Source organism: Dromaius novaehollandiae, chromosome 30 (genome assembly GCF_036370855.1).
Source record: "Dromaius novaehollandiae isolate bDroNov1 chromosome 30, bDroNov1.hap1, whole genome shotgun sequence".
Lineage (NCBI taxonomy): Eukaryota > Metazoa > Chordata > Aves > Casuariiformes > Dromaiidae > Dromaius > Dromaius novaehollandiae.
Genome location: NC_088128.1, coordinates 1,882,886 through 1,899,235, shown reverse-complemented (window position 1 = coordinate 1,899,235; position 16,350 = coordinate 1,882,886). Strand labels below are relative to the sequence as shown.

At 54.0% G+C, this 16,350-nt stretch overlaps 2 protein-coding genes across 2 annotated transcripts; both read right to left on the bottom strand.

The window, feature by feature from the left end:
• Positions 1–7,479: 7,479 nt before the first annotated feature.
• LOC135324020 (olfactory receptor 14C36-like) lies at positions 7,480–8,415 on the bottom strand. Its single transcript, XM_064499454.1, has one exon. The coding sequence runs from the start codon at positions 8,413–8,415 to the stop codon at positions 7,480–7,482; it is 936 nt and encodes a 311-aa protein (XP_064355524.1).
• Positions 8,416–15,121: 6,706 nt separating this feature from the next.
• Positions 15,122–16,060, bottom strand: LOC135324056 (olfactory receptor 14A16-like). Its single transcript, XM_064499491.1, has one exon. It carries the CDS (start codon positions 16,055–16,057, stop codon positions 15,122–15,124), a length of 936 nt encoding a protein of 311 aa, XP_064355561.1. The 5' UTR covers positions 16,058–16,060.
• Between the last annotated feature and the right edge of the window lie 290 nt (positions 16,061–16,350).

The window sequence follows — 16,350 nt, the reverse complement described above, 5'->3', positions numbered from 1 at the left end:
ACCTATTTTCTTCAGTGCCTCCTTGAGCTCCTTGTTCCTCATGCTGTAGATGAGGGGGTTCACTGCTGGAGGCACCACTGAGTACAGAACAGCCACCATCAGATCCAGAGCTGGGGAGGAGATGGAGGGGGGCTTCAGATAAGCAAAAAATGAGGTGCTGATGAAGAGGAAGGCCATGGCCAGGTGCGGGAGGCACATGGAAAAGGCTTTGTGCCGGCCCTGCTCAGAGGGGATCCTCAGCACAGCTGTGAAGATCTGCACATAGGACAGCACAATGAAAATGAAACATCCGAAAGCTAAACAAACACCAGCCACAAGAACCCCAAGTTCCCTGATGTAGGAGTCTGAGCAGGAGAGCTTCAGGATCTGGGGAACTTCACAGAAGAACTGGTCCACTGTGTTGCCTTGGCAGAGTGGTATTGAAAATGTGTTAGCAGTGTGCAGGAGAGCATTGAGAAAAGCACTGGCCCAGGCAGCTGCTGCCATTTTGACACAAGCTCTGCTGCCCATGAGGGTCCCATAGTGCAGGGGTCTGCAGATGGCAACAAAGCGGTCATAGGCCATGACTGTGAGGAGAGAATACTCTCCTCCTAACAAAAAGACAGTGGGTGTGGAGGTGGTGGTCGCAGGCTACGGCTGTGATGATGAGGCCGTTGCCCAGGAGGGCAGCCAGGTAGGTGCCCAGGAAGAGCGAGAAGTGCAAGAGCTGCAGCTCCCATGTGTCTGTGAACGCCAGGAGAAGGAACTCATTGAGGGAGCTGCTGTTGGACATTTCGGTATCAACAGGTATGGGGGACTGTCAAAAGAAGAAAAGACATTGAGAAGTCAGGAGAATTTTGAAACAAAAACCCCCCCAGTTGTTGCAGTTCTCATACAACCCCCCACATTGCCTCTCTCTTTCCTGAGAGCATCATTGTGCAGCTCCTTTGCTTGAGCTCCACTTTGCACTAGTTGAGTGTGCTGCTGTGAGGGTTAGGGACCTCTGCCTGTGGTCTCAAGAGGAGTCCATCCTGCTGTGCAGCAGTGACAATGGGGGAATGGGGGTGACAAGCCCTGACATTCACAGTTCCTGCCAAGTGAAATCCACTAGGCATGTAGAAGGGCTTTTCGGCATCTTCACTCCCAATTGTAAAGGATGAGGTTTGAGGAATAGCGTTTTAGGGATTTTATTTTCCTTTACATGTCACCCCTGGGGAATGTTCCTCAAAGGTAGAAATCCTTGGCATTTCTACTGTGAGTCCTGAGAAGAAAGCATCCACTGTTCCTTGTTGCAGAGTGAAGACATCTCGTCTATCTATTAGTCTCATTCCCAGCTGTCCTGCGCTCACACCTCTTTGAGCTGGAGGATGGTGTTACCCTAAAAAGAAATCAGTCCCTGCTGAGTGCAGAGGAGTCCACTTTCAAAGTGCAGGTCTCCAAACTTCTCTCCCTTTCTCCGGGCACCTGAGGGAGTTCTTCACACTCCCCTTCTAGCCGAGGACACACAGGGTTCTTCTCAGCTGCTGACTTACACCTTCCCACCACTACCTCCATACTCTCAGCGTCTCTGCAGCTTCTTCATTTGTCTCTCAGGTATCACAGAGGTGCTATGAGACAGCTGTGCCCTGCTGGAGGGCAGCTCGCAGTGTGGCAGCACAACGCAGAGAAACAGTCAAAGGACTGTCAGGACTGAAGATGAGGGAGGATCAGCTCATTTCCCAGCCCCATAGACTGCATTTCCTGAGCTGCACAGGCTAGAAGGGGGCTGGAGCAACTTCATTCCCATGCAGACCCCTCTTTTTCACTACTTGCAGCATCAGCGTCAGAACTGCAGCTGAAAACCCTCCAACTCCAGGGACCCCAAAAGCAAGAACGGGAGCATCATGGAGAGGAGGGGAAACAAGGAGCAACACCATGAACCTGCTGCCAAGGGATGAACAGAGAGAGAGACAGATGGGCATGCCACCTCACAGATGATGACATCGCAGGGGAGTTGCTCTCAGCCCCTTTGTTGGGCCCCATGAAATGGGCCCCTGGCAGGAGAGATGCCCCTCTCCTCTGCCAGAGGTCTGGCTGCAGAGGAGGCAGCTCATGCCCTGGACTCCATGGCTGTCAGGACAGAGGCTCTGCTGGGTGGGAGGGCAGACACAGGGGGCTTGCTCAGAGGACGGTGTCTGCATTGGAGGGAATAACCATGGCCACAAAGGTGCTGCTGGTGCTGCTGGAGGTGGAGTTGAAGGGACTTGCTGAGCTTTCTCACAGACCCGTTAGTCTCTCAGAGTAATGGTTTAGAACTCACAGTTTCTTGTAAAAAAAAACCAAAACGTCTTTCTTTCATTCTCCCTGCCCAAATTAGGGAACTGAAAGCACAGACAGTAGAAGGGAAGCTCCTTCTCTTTCATGTAGCCCTTCTCTTGATATTCCTCTTGAAAAGCTGGAGGGTGCTCCCCTCCTCCAAAGCTTTGTCCTGCAGCACCATAGGGAGCTCCCTGGGCAGGCTGAGGGCTGACCCTCATAGGGGCAGAGTGACTGCCCCGGGCACACAGCACCCTGGGGAACAGGGACACTGCTCTGAACTGCAGCCCTGAGCAGACCTGGGTGCATGCTCCGGCTTCACACCCCTGCAGGGTCCCTGGGAGAAGGGAGCAGCATGCCCTGCCCCTCTGACAGTGTGTCACAGGATCCCTGCTCTGAAGCATCTCCTCCTCTGCTTATGCACTGGAGAAGCCAGAAGAGCGATCCTTAGAAATACTATCAGTCATGGGATGGGATGGGTTCAGAAGACCCCTCCAGGAACTGCAGTAGCATTGCCCTGCAGCCAGAGACTTACTGTGTCAGGGGCTGTGAAGATTTCTCCCACAAGGAGCTCTCCTCTGGCCTCCCACTCCACACTGCCTTCCACTTCTCTCTGCCTGCTCTCATCTCATGTCAGCAGCAGCAGGCAGTGCCCGCAGCCCTGCAGCTCTTGGCAGAGGAGCTGCTCCTGCACACAGCTGTCTCTGGGCAGTGCTGCCAGGTTGCCATGAGCTCCCTCCATCCCAGGAGCCTGGCCCCGCTCAGGAGCAGAGGCCCAGCTGAAGGCCTGAATGTCTCTGTCCCTTGTGCTCCCTCCTCCTGGGAAATGTTCCCTGAAGTAGACTAAAACAATCACCTATAGTCCTTCTCTAAAGAGTGGAGAGAGACTGATTCCAACATTGCAATTTATTTCATCAGAGGATGGCTATCTATGATAGGTGGAAATGTCCCATTCTGAAAGCCCCAATTCCCATTTTTTAACTAGGCAGGACACCTAGTCAGGGACAAGAAGGGTTCATTAACACATGGTTTAGGTTTTCATTCAGATGAGTCAATCTGGACATCACATGCCTGTTTAGAAGCCCCTGGGCTGCAGTGGGATTCTGATCCCTCCTGTGAACCCCACAAATACACAGGAGGTGTCTCCAGCACATACAGCATGACAGCTACAGGAAAAGCATGCCCCTTCGAAATGCCGAGGGTGCCGGCAAGGCAGGCAGGACAGTGCCCCAACGGGAGGTGCCATCCCCCAGTGCCTGGAAAAAAAGAGCAGAGCAGGTTTGGGGATGGTAACCAGGGTCAGGCACAGTCCAGCGATCACCAGAGAAGTCTGTAGGGCTCCAGCCAGCCCTGCTTTGTGTGGGAGGTTGGCTGGAGACCTCCAGAGGTCCCTTCCCACCAAAACTCCTCTGCCACTGCATGAATTCTTGCTCCCCAACCTCTGCTCTGGCATGACTGGCAGGGGGATGAGAGCTCCTATAGCAGGGAAAAATGAGCCTGGTTGGGAGAGTGTTGGGGGAAGATCCAAAGGTGCCTGGCTCAGCCCCGGGCTTTGGAAAACTCCCTCACACACCCTGAGAGGCTCCATCTGCCTCTTCCAACCTGCCCTGTGCTCCCTTCCTGTCAGCCAAAGCAGAGTCCAGCATCTCCTGCGGACTCTCTTCCTCATGGGGAGGAGAGGGAGGGCCTTCAGCTGCCCCACACTGCCTTTTCCAAAGGCAGCCTTTGCAGCTGCATGTGCCTGGCTCTGCCTGCCCACTTGCCTTCACCACAGTCCCAGTGCTCCTGCCTTCGACCTGGCATCTGCTCCGAACCTGGAGCCTGGCCACCCACAAAGGCATCGCCTGTCGAGTGTCCCAGCCATGCAGCTGAGGGCAGGGGTCTTTGCCCCAGTTTCCTCCCCATGCTCTGGGCACCATTCATGCATGGGAGCTGCCTGCTGGCATTTTGCCTCTCCCAGGCCCTTTCCAGACCAGACCAGACCCTCCCCAGCTCTCCCCACCTCCCCTGCCCTCTCCCCAGCCCACCCAGCACAGCAGACCAGGATGGGGTGGCCCCACAGCAGTGCCTGTGGCAGGGGGCTGCAGAGCTCTGGGCACTCACCCCACAGCCCCAGCCCCTCTGCAGGCCACAGCAGCTGCTGGGGGGCAGAGAGGGGTGTCAGCCTCCCCATCAGTCCCACACCCGGGGGCCAGCAATGGCACAAGGAAAGGGAGGCCAGGCACTCCACGTCTCCACTGCTCTCATGACCAGAGATCCTTAACCCTGGCTGCCTGCAGCCCCTCTGGGCAGCCCCTCTCCCCAGGGCAGCACAAGAGTCCTGGCCCCAGGGCTCCTCAGGCAGCTCCAGTGACAGGGCAGCCTGCCCGGAGCTGACACATACAGAAACAGGTTTTCATTTATTCCTCCCCACAAGCACACAGTTGCTCCTTTGCTCTTCTGTGGAGACATCCCTGCTCCCCAGAGAGCCTTTCCCCAGGTGTGTGTCCATGCTGGTCTGGCTGGCCGTTCCTGCACCCCTGCCCTGTGCTCCCTGCAGGGCGCTGGGCTGGCGGTGCTGCTCTGCAGGGCAAGCAGGATGTGCGGCCCCGGGGTGACTCCGCACTGGCCGTGCTGGTGAGGGCAGATCCAGCTGGACCAGCATCATTGCACCTGACAAGCCCTCCCCAGGGTCTGTGGCTGTGGAGGATGCTTGGAGCAATCACAGGCCATCTCCAATGGCTCAGGTGTGTCCTTAGACCCAGCCCACTCCCTCTCCTGAGACTGCAGAGCCCTGATTTGGTGCATTCCCTGGTTTGGCCCTTTACTTTGGTTGACTCCACTTGGTTTGGGGAGTCTCCACTCACTGCCCACTCCAGGCACAAACTGCCCCTGGAGATGCCCTGTGCTCTCTTAGTGGTTCCATACTCCCTTCCAGAAGCATGGCATCTGTCACCAGCCCTCTAATAGTTGAGACACTCCCCAGCAGAGATCTCTTTACCGCTCACCATCCTCAGGGTCACTGGGCCCCCACAAGTGAGGGCTGAATGCAGCCCACATTCCCTAACACATCACCCTGTGAGCTCATGTTCCTTAGCCCATGGAAAACTCTGGCACAGCAACAAGGCAGTAGAAAGATGGAGTGGACGACAGAAGCAACAGTGACTCTTCTTTTTAGATTACTTCTAAGTGGGGATCCCATTTGTGGGAAGTAGAAAGTTGGCTAAATAAGCGACAAACTCCCACAGGAAGTCCCATAGAGAAGGGGGTTGTGTCAGTAGCTGCATGAATTCCTGCTAAAACAGAAAGAAAACCCTATCAAAGTCCTGGAGATGAGGTTGTGGTTAAACATCCAACTCAGGGATCAATATGGGTGACTGTGCTCTTTTACCATGGAAAAGGAGTACGGGATGCTGTAGACACTGAAGAGAGCAAGTTAACCATAAATGAGGCTTGGATTATGTCCAAGACCTGGGTGTCTTCACTTGCAGGGAAGTGTGGTGTTACCTGCTAACCGTGGGGACACTGATAACTGGAAAAAAACACCTGAAATGTGCCTCTAACAGGTTCTGCCTTTTCACGTTGCCCATGGGACAACTTGGTTATTGAAGATCAGTCACAACCCATCTTTAAAACTATAGTTACAAGAGAAATACCATCTGTATCATTAGCACAAGGTCAAGGACTGATAGTAGGCCATAATGTTACACTGACCCTAAGATCTAACGTTACTCTAAAGGTAGCTATATGTAATAACACACGGGATGGGAAGCTGCACCTGGTTATGACAATAGAGATGGGTACTACAGACGTGGAAGGCAACAAAAGCCGTTGTAATGTGACCTATGTTTTTGACCAAATCGCCACGCAAGTTACTGGTTCACTTCTCATATGACTGAACAAACGATGGCTTTGTTTGGATCCATTTAATATATCAGTACCACTTGGAGTAACCTTCCATCAACTCGACAGCTTTCTCAGACAGAACACCAAGGTTACTCAACATCTGTTGGAAACTGGAAAACGCTTAAAGGAAAGGGAAGGAATGAGGAAATATGATACAATGAATAGATTCAGTCAGTAAAAGTGTCCAGTGACAGAGCAGCCTGTCCTGAGCTGACACACATAGAAACAGGTTTTCATTTATTCCTCCCTGCAAGCCCACAATTGTTCCTTTGCTCTTCTCGAGAGACATCCCTGTTCTCCAGAGAGCCTTTCCTCTGATCAGTGTGTCTGTGCTGGCCTCACCGGCCATTCCTGCACCCCTCTGCTGTGCTCCCCGGGCTGGTGGTGCTGCTCTGCAGAGTGAGCAGCTGTGGGGCCCCGGGGTGACTCCACACTGGTCGTGCTGGTCAGGGCAGACCCGGCTGGCCCAGCATCACTGCACCTGACAAGCCCCTCCCCAGGGTCTGTGGCTGTGGAGGGTGCTCAGAGCAATCACAAGGCATCTCAAATGGCTCAGGATGGGGTCAGGTGCATCATTAGATCCAGCCATGGGTTTTCACTGTATGTGACATGAACCGTTCTTGCGGCTGCCTTCCCTGTGCTAGGTGAGTCCCCACTGCCTCTCCTGAGACTGCAGAGCCCTGATGTGGTGCATTCCTTGGTTTGGCCCTTCATCTATGGGTGACTCCACTTGGTTTTGGGAGTCTCCACTCACTGCCCATCCCAGGCACATGCTGTCCCTGGAGTTCTCTTGTGCTCTTCTGGTGGCTCCACACTCCCTTGCAGAAGAATGGGCATCTCTCACCAGCCCTCTAAGATTTGAGACAGTCCCCAGCAGACACCGCTTGGGCACTCACCCTCTCCTGGGCCACTGACACGCACAAGTGAGGGCTGAATCCAGCCCTCATTCCCTCACACATCACCCTATGAGCACATCCCCCTTAGCCCATGGAAAACCCAGGCACAGCAACAGGGCCTTTTCAGGTGCAATTCCCTGAGTGCATTTTTGGCCCCAGCTTTGGAAGAAAAGCCCAACCTTCAGGCAGGGTACTGATGAAATCCCCTTTTATTACAGAGATGCTGCAAGGGAGGCCAGCTCTGAGACAGGGATCGGTAGATTTAGGGAAGGCCTCTGGGTCAGAGAGATGGGGTTTGTGCCTCTGGAGAAGAGAGATGAATTCAGGCATTTGTGAACAAACACGTTCATCACGGAGAGAATGTCCAAACCACAAATGTTCCCAGAGATCGCTTGGAAATCACTTGTGAGGAGAGATGGGCAGCTTATTGCTGCTGAAATGGTACCAACTGACCGAGTTTCTTCAGTGCCTCCTTGAGCTCCTTGTTCCTCATGCTGTAGAGGAGGGGGTTCACTGCTGGAGGCACCACTGAATACAGAACAGCCACCACCAGATCCAGAGCTGGGGAGGAGACGGAGGGGGGCTTCAGATAAGCAAAAAATGAGGTGCTGATGAAGAGGAAGACCATGGCCAGGTGCGGGAGGCACATGGAAAAGGCTTTGTGCTGGCCCTGCTCAGAGGGGATCCTCAGCACAGCAGTGAAGATCTGCACGTAGGACAGCACAATGAAAATGAAACATCCGAAAGCTAAACAAACACCAGCCACAAGAACCCCAACTTCCCTGATGTAGTAGTCTGCGCAGGAGAGCTTGAGGATCTGGGGAACTTCACAGAAGAACTGGTCCACTGTGTTGCCTTGGCAGAGTGGTATTGAAAATGTGTTAGCAGTGTGCAGGAGAACATTGAGAAACCCACTGGCCCAGGCAGCTGCTGCCATTTTGACACAAGCTCTGCTGCCCATGAGGGTCCCATAGTGCAGGGGTTTGCAGATGGCAACAAAGCGGTCATAGGCCATGACTGTGAGGAGAGAATACTCTCCTCCTAACAAAAAGACAACCAGAAAGAGCCGGGCAGCACATCCCGCGTAGGAAATGGCCCTGGTGTCCCACAGGGAATTGGCCATGGATTTGGGGACAGTGGTGGAGATGGAGCCAAGGTCAAGGAGGGAGAGGTTGAGGAGGAAGAAGTACATGGGGGTGTGGAGGCGGTGGTCGCAGGCTACGGCTGTGATGATGAGGCCGTTGCCCAGGAGGGCAGCCAGGTAGGTGCCCAGGAAGAGTGAGAAGTGCAAGAGCTGCAGCTCCCATGTGTCTGTGAACGCCAGGAGGAGGAACTCATTGAGGGAGCTGCTGTTGGACATTTCGGTATCAACAGGCATGGGGGACTGTCAAAAGAAGAAAAGACATTGAGCAGTCAGGAGAATTTTGAAACAAAAAAACCCCCAGTTGTTGTAGTTCCCATACAACCCCCCACATTGCCTCTCTCTTTCCTGAGAGCATCATTGTGCAGCTCCCTTGCTTGAGCTCCACTTTGCACTAGCTGAGTGTGCTGCTGTGAGGGTTAGGGACCTCTGCCTGTGGTCTCAAGAGGAGTCCATCCTGCTGTGCAGCAGTGAGAATGGGGGAATGGGGGTGACTAGCCCTGACATTCACAGTTCCTGCCAAGTGAAATCCACTAGGCATGTAGAAGGGCTTTTCAGCATCTTCACTCCCAATTGTAAAGGATGAGGTTTGAGGAATAGCGTTTTAGGGATTTTATTTTCCTTTAGATGTCACCGCTGGGCAGTGTTCCTCAAAGGTAGAAATCCTTGGCATTTCTACTGTGAGTCCTGAGAAGAAAGCATCCACTGTTCCTTGTTGCAGAGTGAAGACATCTCATCTATCTATTAGTCTCATTCCCAGCTGTCCTGCGCTCACACCTCTTTGAGCTGGAGGATGGTGTTACCCTAACAAGAAATCAGTCCCTGCTGAGTGCAGAGGAGTCCACTTTCAAAGTGCAGGTCTCCAAACTTCTCTCCCTTTCTCCGGGCACCTGAGGGAGTTCTTCGCACTCCCCTTCTAGCCGAGGTCACACAGGGTTCCTTTCAGCTGCCGACTTACACCTTCCCACCACTACCTCCATACTCTCAGCGTCTCTGCAGCTTCTTCATTTGTCTCTCAGGTATCACAGAGGTGCTATGAGACAGCTGTGCCCTGCTGGAGGGCAGCTCGCAGTGTGGCAGCACAACGCAGAGAAGCAGTCAAAGGACTGTCAGGACTGAAGAGGAGGGAGGATCAGCTCATTTCCCAGCCCCATAGACTGCATTTCCTGAGCTGCACAGGCTAGAAGGGGGCTGGAGCAACTTCATTCCCATGCAGACCCCTCTTTTTCACTACTTGCAGCATCAGCGTCAGAACTGCAGCTGAAAACCCTCCAACTCCAGGGACCCCAAAAGCAAGAACGGGAGCATCATGGAGAGGAGGGGAAACAAGGAGCAACACCATGAACCTGCTGCCAAGGGATGAACAGAGAGAGAGACAGATGGGCATGCCACCTCACAGATGATGACATCGCAGGGGAGTTGCTCTCAGCCCCTTTGTTGGGCCCCATGAAATGGGCCCCTGGCAGGAGAGATGCCCCTCTCCTCTGCCAGAGGTCTGGCTGCAGAGGAGGCAGCTCATGCCCTGGACTCCATGGCTGTCAGGACAGAGGCTCTGCTGGGTGGGAGGGCAGACACAGGGGGCTTGCTCAGAGGACGGTGTCTGCATTGGAGGGAATAACCATGGCCACAAAGGTGCTGCTGGTGCTGCTGGAGGTGGAGTTGAAGGGACTTGCTGAGCTTTCTCACAGACCCGTTAGTCTCTCAGAGTAATGGTTTAGAACTCACAGTTTCTTGTAAAAAAAAACCAAAACGTCTTTCTTTCATTCTCCCTGCCAAAATTAGGGAACTGAAAGCACAGACAGTAGAAGGGAAGCTCCTTCTCTTTCAAGTAGCCCTTCTCTTGATATTCCTCTTGAAAAGCTGGAGGGTGCTCCCCTCCTCCAAAGCTTTGTCCTGCAGCACCATAGGGAGCTCCCTGGGCAGGCTGAGGGTTGACCCTCGTAGGGGCAGAGTGACTGCCCCGGGCACACAGCACCCTGGGGAACAGGGACACTGCTCTGAACTGCAGCCCTGAGCAGACCTGGGTGCATGCTCCGGCTTCACACCCCTGCAGGGTCCCTGGGAGAAGGGAGCAGCATGCCCTGCCCCTCTGACAGTGTGTCACAGGATCCCTGCTCTGAAGCATCTCCTCCTCTGCTTATGCACTGGAGAAGCCAGAAGAGCGATCCTTAGAAATACTATCAGTCATGGGATGGGCTGGGTTCAGAAGACCCCTCCAGGAACCTCAGGAGCATTGCCCTGCAGATAGAGACTTACTGTGTCAGGGGCTGTGAAGATTTCTCCCACAAGGAGCTCTCCTCTGGCCTCCCACTCCACACTGCCTTCCACTTCTCTCTGCCTGCTCTCATCTCATGTCAGCAGCAGCAGGCAGTGCCCGCAGCCCTGCAGCTCTTGGCAGAGGAGCTGCTCCTGCACACAGCTGTGTCTGGGCAGTGCTGCCAGGTTGCCATGAGCTCCCTCCATCCCAGGTTCCTGGCCCCGCTCAGGAGCAGAGGCCCAGCTGAAGGCCTGAATGTCTCTGTCCCTTGTGCTCCCTCCTCCTGGGAAATGTTCCCTGAAGTAGACTAAAACAATCACCTATAGTCCTTCTCTAAAGAGTGGAGAGAGACTGATTCCAACATTGCAATTTATTTCATCAGAGGATGGCTATCTATGATAGGTGGAAATGTCCCACTCTGAAAGCCCCAACTCCCATTTTTTAACTAGGCAGGACACCTAGACAGGGACAAGAAGGGTTCATTGACACATGGTTTAGGTTTTCATTCAGATGAGTCAATCTGGACATCACATGCCTGTTTAGAAGCCCCTGGGCTGCAGTGGGATTCTGATCCCTCCTGTGAACCCCACAAATACACAGGAGGTGTCTCCAGCACATACAGCATGACAGCTACAGGAAAAGCATGCCCCTTCGGAATGCCGAGGGTGCCGGCAAGGCAGGCAGGACAGTGCCCCAACGGGAGGTGCCATCCCCCAGTGCCTGGAAAAAAAGAGCAGAGCAGGTTTGGGGATGGTAACCAGGGTCAGGCACAGTCCAGCGATCACCAGAGAAGTCTGTAGGGCTCCAGCCAGCCCTGCTTTGTGTGGGAGGTTGGCTGGAGACCTCCAGAGGTCCCTTCCCACCAAAACTCCTCTGCCACTGCATGAATTCTTGCTCCCCAACCTCTGCTCTGGCATGACTGGCAGGGGGATGAGAGCTCCTATAGCAGGGAAAAATGAGCCTGGTTGGGAGAGTGTTGGGGGAAGATCCAAAGGTGCCTGGCTCAGCCCCGGGCTTTGGAAAACTCCCTCACACACCCTGAGAGGCTCCATCTGCCTCTTCCAACCTGCCCTGTGCTCCCTTCCTGTCAGCCAAAGCAGAGTCCAGCATCTCCTGCGGACTCTCTTCCTCATGGGGAGGAGAGGGAGGGCCTTCAGCTGCCCCACACTGCCTTTTCCAAAGGCAGCCTTTGCAGCTGCATGTGCCTGGCTCTGCCTGCCCACTTGCCTTCACCACAGTCCCAGTGCTCCTGCCTTCGACCTGGCATCTGCTCCGAACCTGGAGCCTGGCCACCCACAAAGGCATCGCCTGTCGAGTGTCCCAGCCATGCAGCTGAGGTCAGGGGTCTTTGCCCCAGTTTCCTCCCCATGCTCTGGGCACCATTCATGCATGGGAGCTGCCTGCTGGCATTTTGCCTCTCCCAGGCCCTTTCCAGACCAGACCAGACCCTCCCCAGCTCTCCCCACCTCCCCTGCCCTCTCCCCAGCCCACCCAGCACAGCAGACCAGGATGGGGTGGCCCCACAGCAGTGCCTGTGGCAGGGGGCTGCAGAGCTCTGGGCACTCACCCCACAGCCCCAGCCCCTCTGCAGGGCACAGCAGCTGCTGGGGGGCAGAGAGGGGTGTCAGCCTCCCCATCAGCCCCACACCTGGGGACCAGCAATGGCACAAGGAAAGGGAGGCCAGGCACTCCACGTCTCCACTGCTCTCATGACCAGAGATCCTTCACCCTGGCTGCCTGCAGCCCCTCTGGGCAGCCCCTCTCCCCAGGGCAGCACAAGAGTCCTGGCCCCGGGGCTCCTCAGGCAGCTTCAGTGACAGGGCAGCCTGCCCGGAGCTGACACATACAGAAACAGGTTTTCATTTATTCCTCCCCACAAGCACACAGTTGCTCCTTTGCTCTTCTGTGGAGACATCCCTGCTCCCCAGAGAGCCTTTCCCCAGGTGTGTGTCCATGCTGGTCTGGCCGGCCGTTCCTGCACCCCTGCCCTGTGCTCCCTGCAGGGCGCTGGGCTGGCGGTGCTGCTCTGCAGGGCAAGCAGGATGTACGGCCCCGGGGTGACTCCGCACTGGCCGTGCTGGTGAGGGCAGATCCAGCTGGACCAGCATCATTGCACCTGACAAGCCCTCCCCAGGGTCTGTGGCTGTGGAGGATGCTTGGAGCAATCACAGGCCATTTCCAATGGCTCAGGTGTGTCCTTAGACCCAGCCCACTCCCTCTCCTGAGACTGCAGAGCCCTGATTTGGTGCATTCCCTGGTTTGGCCCTTTACTTTGGTTGACTCCACTTGGTTTGGGGAGTCTCCACTCACTGCCCACTCCAGGCACAAACTGCCCCTGGAGATGCCCTGTGCTCTCTTAGTGGTTCCATACTCCCTTCCAGAAGGATGGCATCTGTCACCAGCCCTCTAATATTTGAGACACTCCCCAGCAGAGACCTCTTTACCGCTCACCATCCTCAGGGTCACTGGGCCCCCACAAGGGAGGGCTGAATGCAGCCCACATTCCCTAACACATCACCCTGTGAGCTCATGTTCCTTAGCCCATGGAAAACTCTGGCACAGCAACAAGGCAGTAGAAAGATGGAGTGGACGACAGAAGCAACAGTGACTCTTCTTTTTAGATTACTTCTAAGTGGGGATCCCATTTGTGGGAAGTAGTAAGTTGGCTAAATAAGCGACAAACTCCCACAGGAAGTCCCATAGAGAAGGGGGTTGTGTCAGTAGCTGCATGAATTCCTGCTAAAACAGAAAGAAAACCCTATCAAAGTCCTGGAGATGAGGTTGTGGTTAAACATCCAAATCAGGGATCAATATGGGTGACTGTGCTCTTTTACCATGGAAAAGGAGTACGGGATGCTGTAGACACTGAAGAGAGCAAGTTAACCATAAATGAGGCTTGGATTATGTCCAAGACCTAGGTGTCTTCACTTGCAGGGAAGTGTGGTGTTACCTGCTAACCGTGGGGACACTGATAACTGGAAGAAACACCTGAAATGTGTCTCTAACAGGTTCTGCCTTTTCACGTTGCCCATGGGACAACTTGGTTATTGAAGATCAGTCACAACCCATCTTTAAAACTATAGTTACAAGAGAAATACCATCTGTATCATTAGCACAAGGTCAAGGACTGATAGTAGGCCATAATGTTACACTGACCCTAAGATCTAACGTTACTCTAAAGGTAGCTATATGTAATAACACACGGGATGGGAAGCTGCACCTGGTTATGACAATAGAGATGGGTACTACAGACATGGAAGGCAACAAAAGCCATTGTAATGTGACCTATGTTTTTGACCAAATCACCACGCAAGTTACTGGTTAACTTCTCATATGACTGAACAAATGATGGCTTTGTTTGGATCCATTTAATATATCAGTAACACTTGGAGTAACCTTCCATCAACTCGACAGCTTTTTCAGACAGAACACGAAGGTTACTCAACATCTGTTGGAAACTGGAAAACGCTTAAAGGAAAGGGAAGGAACGAGGAAATATGATACAATGAATAGATTCGGTTAGTAAAAGTGTCCAGTGACAGAGCAGCCTGTCCTGAGCTGACACACATAGAAACAGGTTTTCATTTATTCCTCCCTGCAAGCCCACAACTGTTCCTTTGCTCTTCTCGAGAGACATCCCTATTCTCCAGAGAGCCTTTCCTCTGATCAGTGTGTCTGTGCTGGCCTCACCGGCCATTCCTGCACCCCTCTGCTGTGCTCCCCAGGCTGGTGGTGCTGCTCTGCAGAGTGAGCAGCTGTGGGGCCCCGGGGTGACTCCACACTGGTCGTGCTGGTCAGGGCAGACCCGGCTGGCCCAGCATCACTGCACCTGACAAGCCCCTCCCCAGGGTCTGTGGCTGTGGAGGATGCTCAGAGCAATCACAAGGCATCTCAAATGGCTCAGGATGGGGTCAGGTGCGTCGTTAGATCCAGCCATGGGTTTTCATTGCAGGTGACATGAACCGTTCTTGCGGCTGCCTTCCCTGTGCTGGATGAGTCCCCACTGCCTCTCCTGAGACCGCAGAGCCCTGATGTGGTGCATTCCTTGGTTTGGCCTTTCATCTTTGGGTGACTCCACTTGGTTTTGGGAGTCTCCACTCACTGCCCATCCCAGGCACATGCTGTCCCTGGAGATCTCTTGTGCTCTTCTGGTGGCTCCACACTCCCTTGCAGAAGGATGGGCATCTCTCACCAGCCCTCTAAGATTTGAGACAGTCCCCAGCAGACACCGCTTGGGCACTCACCCTCTCCTGGGCCACTGACACGCACAAGTGAGGGCTGAATCCAGCCCTCATTCCCTCACACATCACCCTATGAGCACATCCCCCTTAGCCCATGGAAAACCCAGGCACAGCAACAGGGCCTTTTCAGGTGCAATTCCCTGAGTGCATTTTTGGCCCCAGCTTTGGAAGAAAAGCCCAACCTTCAGGCAGGGTACTGATGAAATCCCCTTTTATTACAGAGATGCTGCAAGGGAGGCCAGCTCTGAGACAGGGATCAGTAGATTTAGGGAAGGCCTCTGGGTCAGAGAGATGGGGTTTGTGCCTCTGGAGAAGAGAGATGAATTCAGGCATTTGTGAACAAACACGTTCATCACGGAGAGAATGCCCAAACCACAAATGTTCCCTGAGATCACTTGGAAATCACTTGTGAGGAGAGATGGGCAGCTTATTGCTGCTGAAATGGTACCAACTGACCGAGTTTCTTCAGTGCCTCCTTGAGCTCCTTGTTCCTCATGCTGTAGATGAGGGGGTTCACTGTTGGAGGCACCACCGAGTACAGAACAGCCACCACCAGATCCAGAGATGGGGAGGAGAGGGAGGGGGGCTTCAGATAAGCAAAAAATGAGGTGCTGACAAACAGGGAGACCACGGCCAGGTGCGGGAGGCACATGGAAAAGGCTTTGTGTCGTCCCTGCTCAGAGGGGATCCTCAGCACAGCAGTGAAGATCTGCACGTAGGACAGCACAATGAAAATGAAACATCCGAAAGCTAAACAAACACCAGCCACAAGAACCCCAGCTTCCCTGAGGTAGGAGTCTGCGCAGGAGAGCTTGAGGATCTGGGGAACTTCACAGAAGAACTGGTCCACTGTGTTGCCTTGGCAGAATGGTATTGAAAAAGTGTTAGCAGTGTGCAGGAGAACATTGAGAAACCCACTGGCCCAGGCAGCTGCTGCCATTTTGACACAAGCTCTGCTGCCCATGAGGGTCCCATAGTGCAGGGGTTTGCAGATGGCAACGTAGCGGTCATAGGCCATGACTGTGAGAAGAGAATACTCTCCTCCTAACAAAAAGACAACCAGAAAGAGCCGGGCAGCACATCCTGCGTAGGAAATGGCCCTGGTGTCCCACAGGGAATTGGCCATGGATTTGGGGACAGTGGTGGAGATGGAGCCAAGGTCAAGGAGGGAGAGGTTGAGGAGGAAGAAGTATATGGGGGTGTGGAGGTGGTGGTCGCAGGCTACAGCTGTGATGATGAGGCCGTTGCCCAGGAGGGCAGCCAGGTAGATGCCCAGGAACAGCAGGAAGTGCAAGAGCTGCAGCTCCCCTGTGTCTGTGAATGCCAGGAGGAGGAACTCATTGATGGAGCTGCTGTTGGACATTTCGGTATCAACAGGCATGGGGGACTGTCAAAAGAAGAAAAAACGTTGAGAAGTCAGGAGAATTTTCAAACAAAACCCCCCCAGTTGTTGTAGTTCCCATACAACCCCCCACATTGCCTCTCTCTTTCCTGAGAGCATCTTTGTGCAGCTCCCTTGCTTGAGCTCCACTTTGCACTAGCTGAGTGTGCTGCTGTGAGGGTTAGGGACCTCTGCCTGTGGTCTCAAGAGGAGTCCATCCTGCTGTGCAGCAGTGACAATGGGGGAATGGGGGTGACTAGCCCTGACATTCACAG

What these genes read in the sequence shown, in the direction of transcription:
- LOC135324056 (XM_064499491.1), bottom strand. Translation starts at nt 16,057, where the DNA reads ATGTCCAACAGCAGCTCCATCAATGAGTTCCTCCTCCTGGCATTCACA.
- LOC135324020 (XM_064499454.1), bottom strand. Translation starts at nt 8,415, where the DNA reads ATGTCCAACAGCAGCTCCCTCAATGAGTTCCTCCTCCTGGCGTTCACA.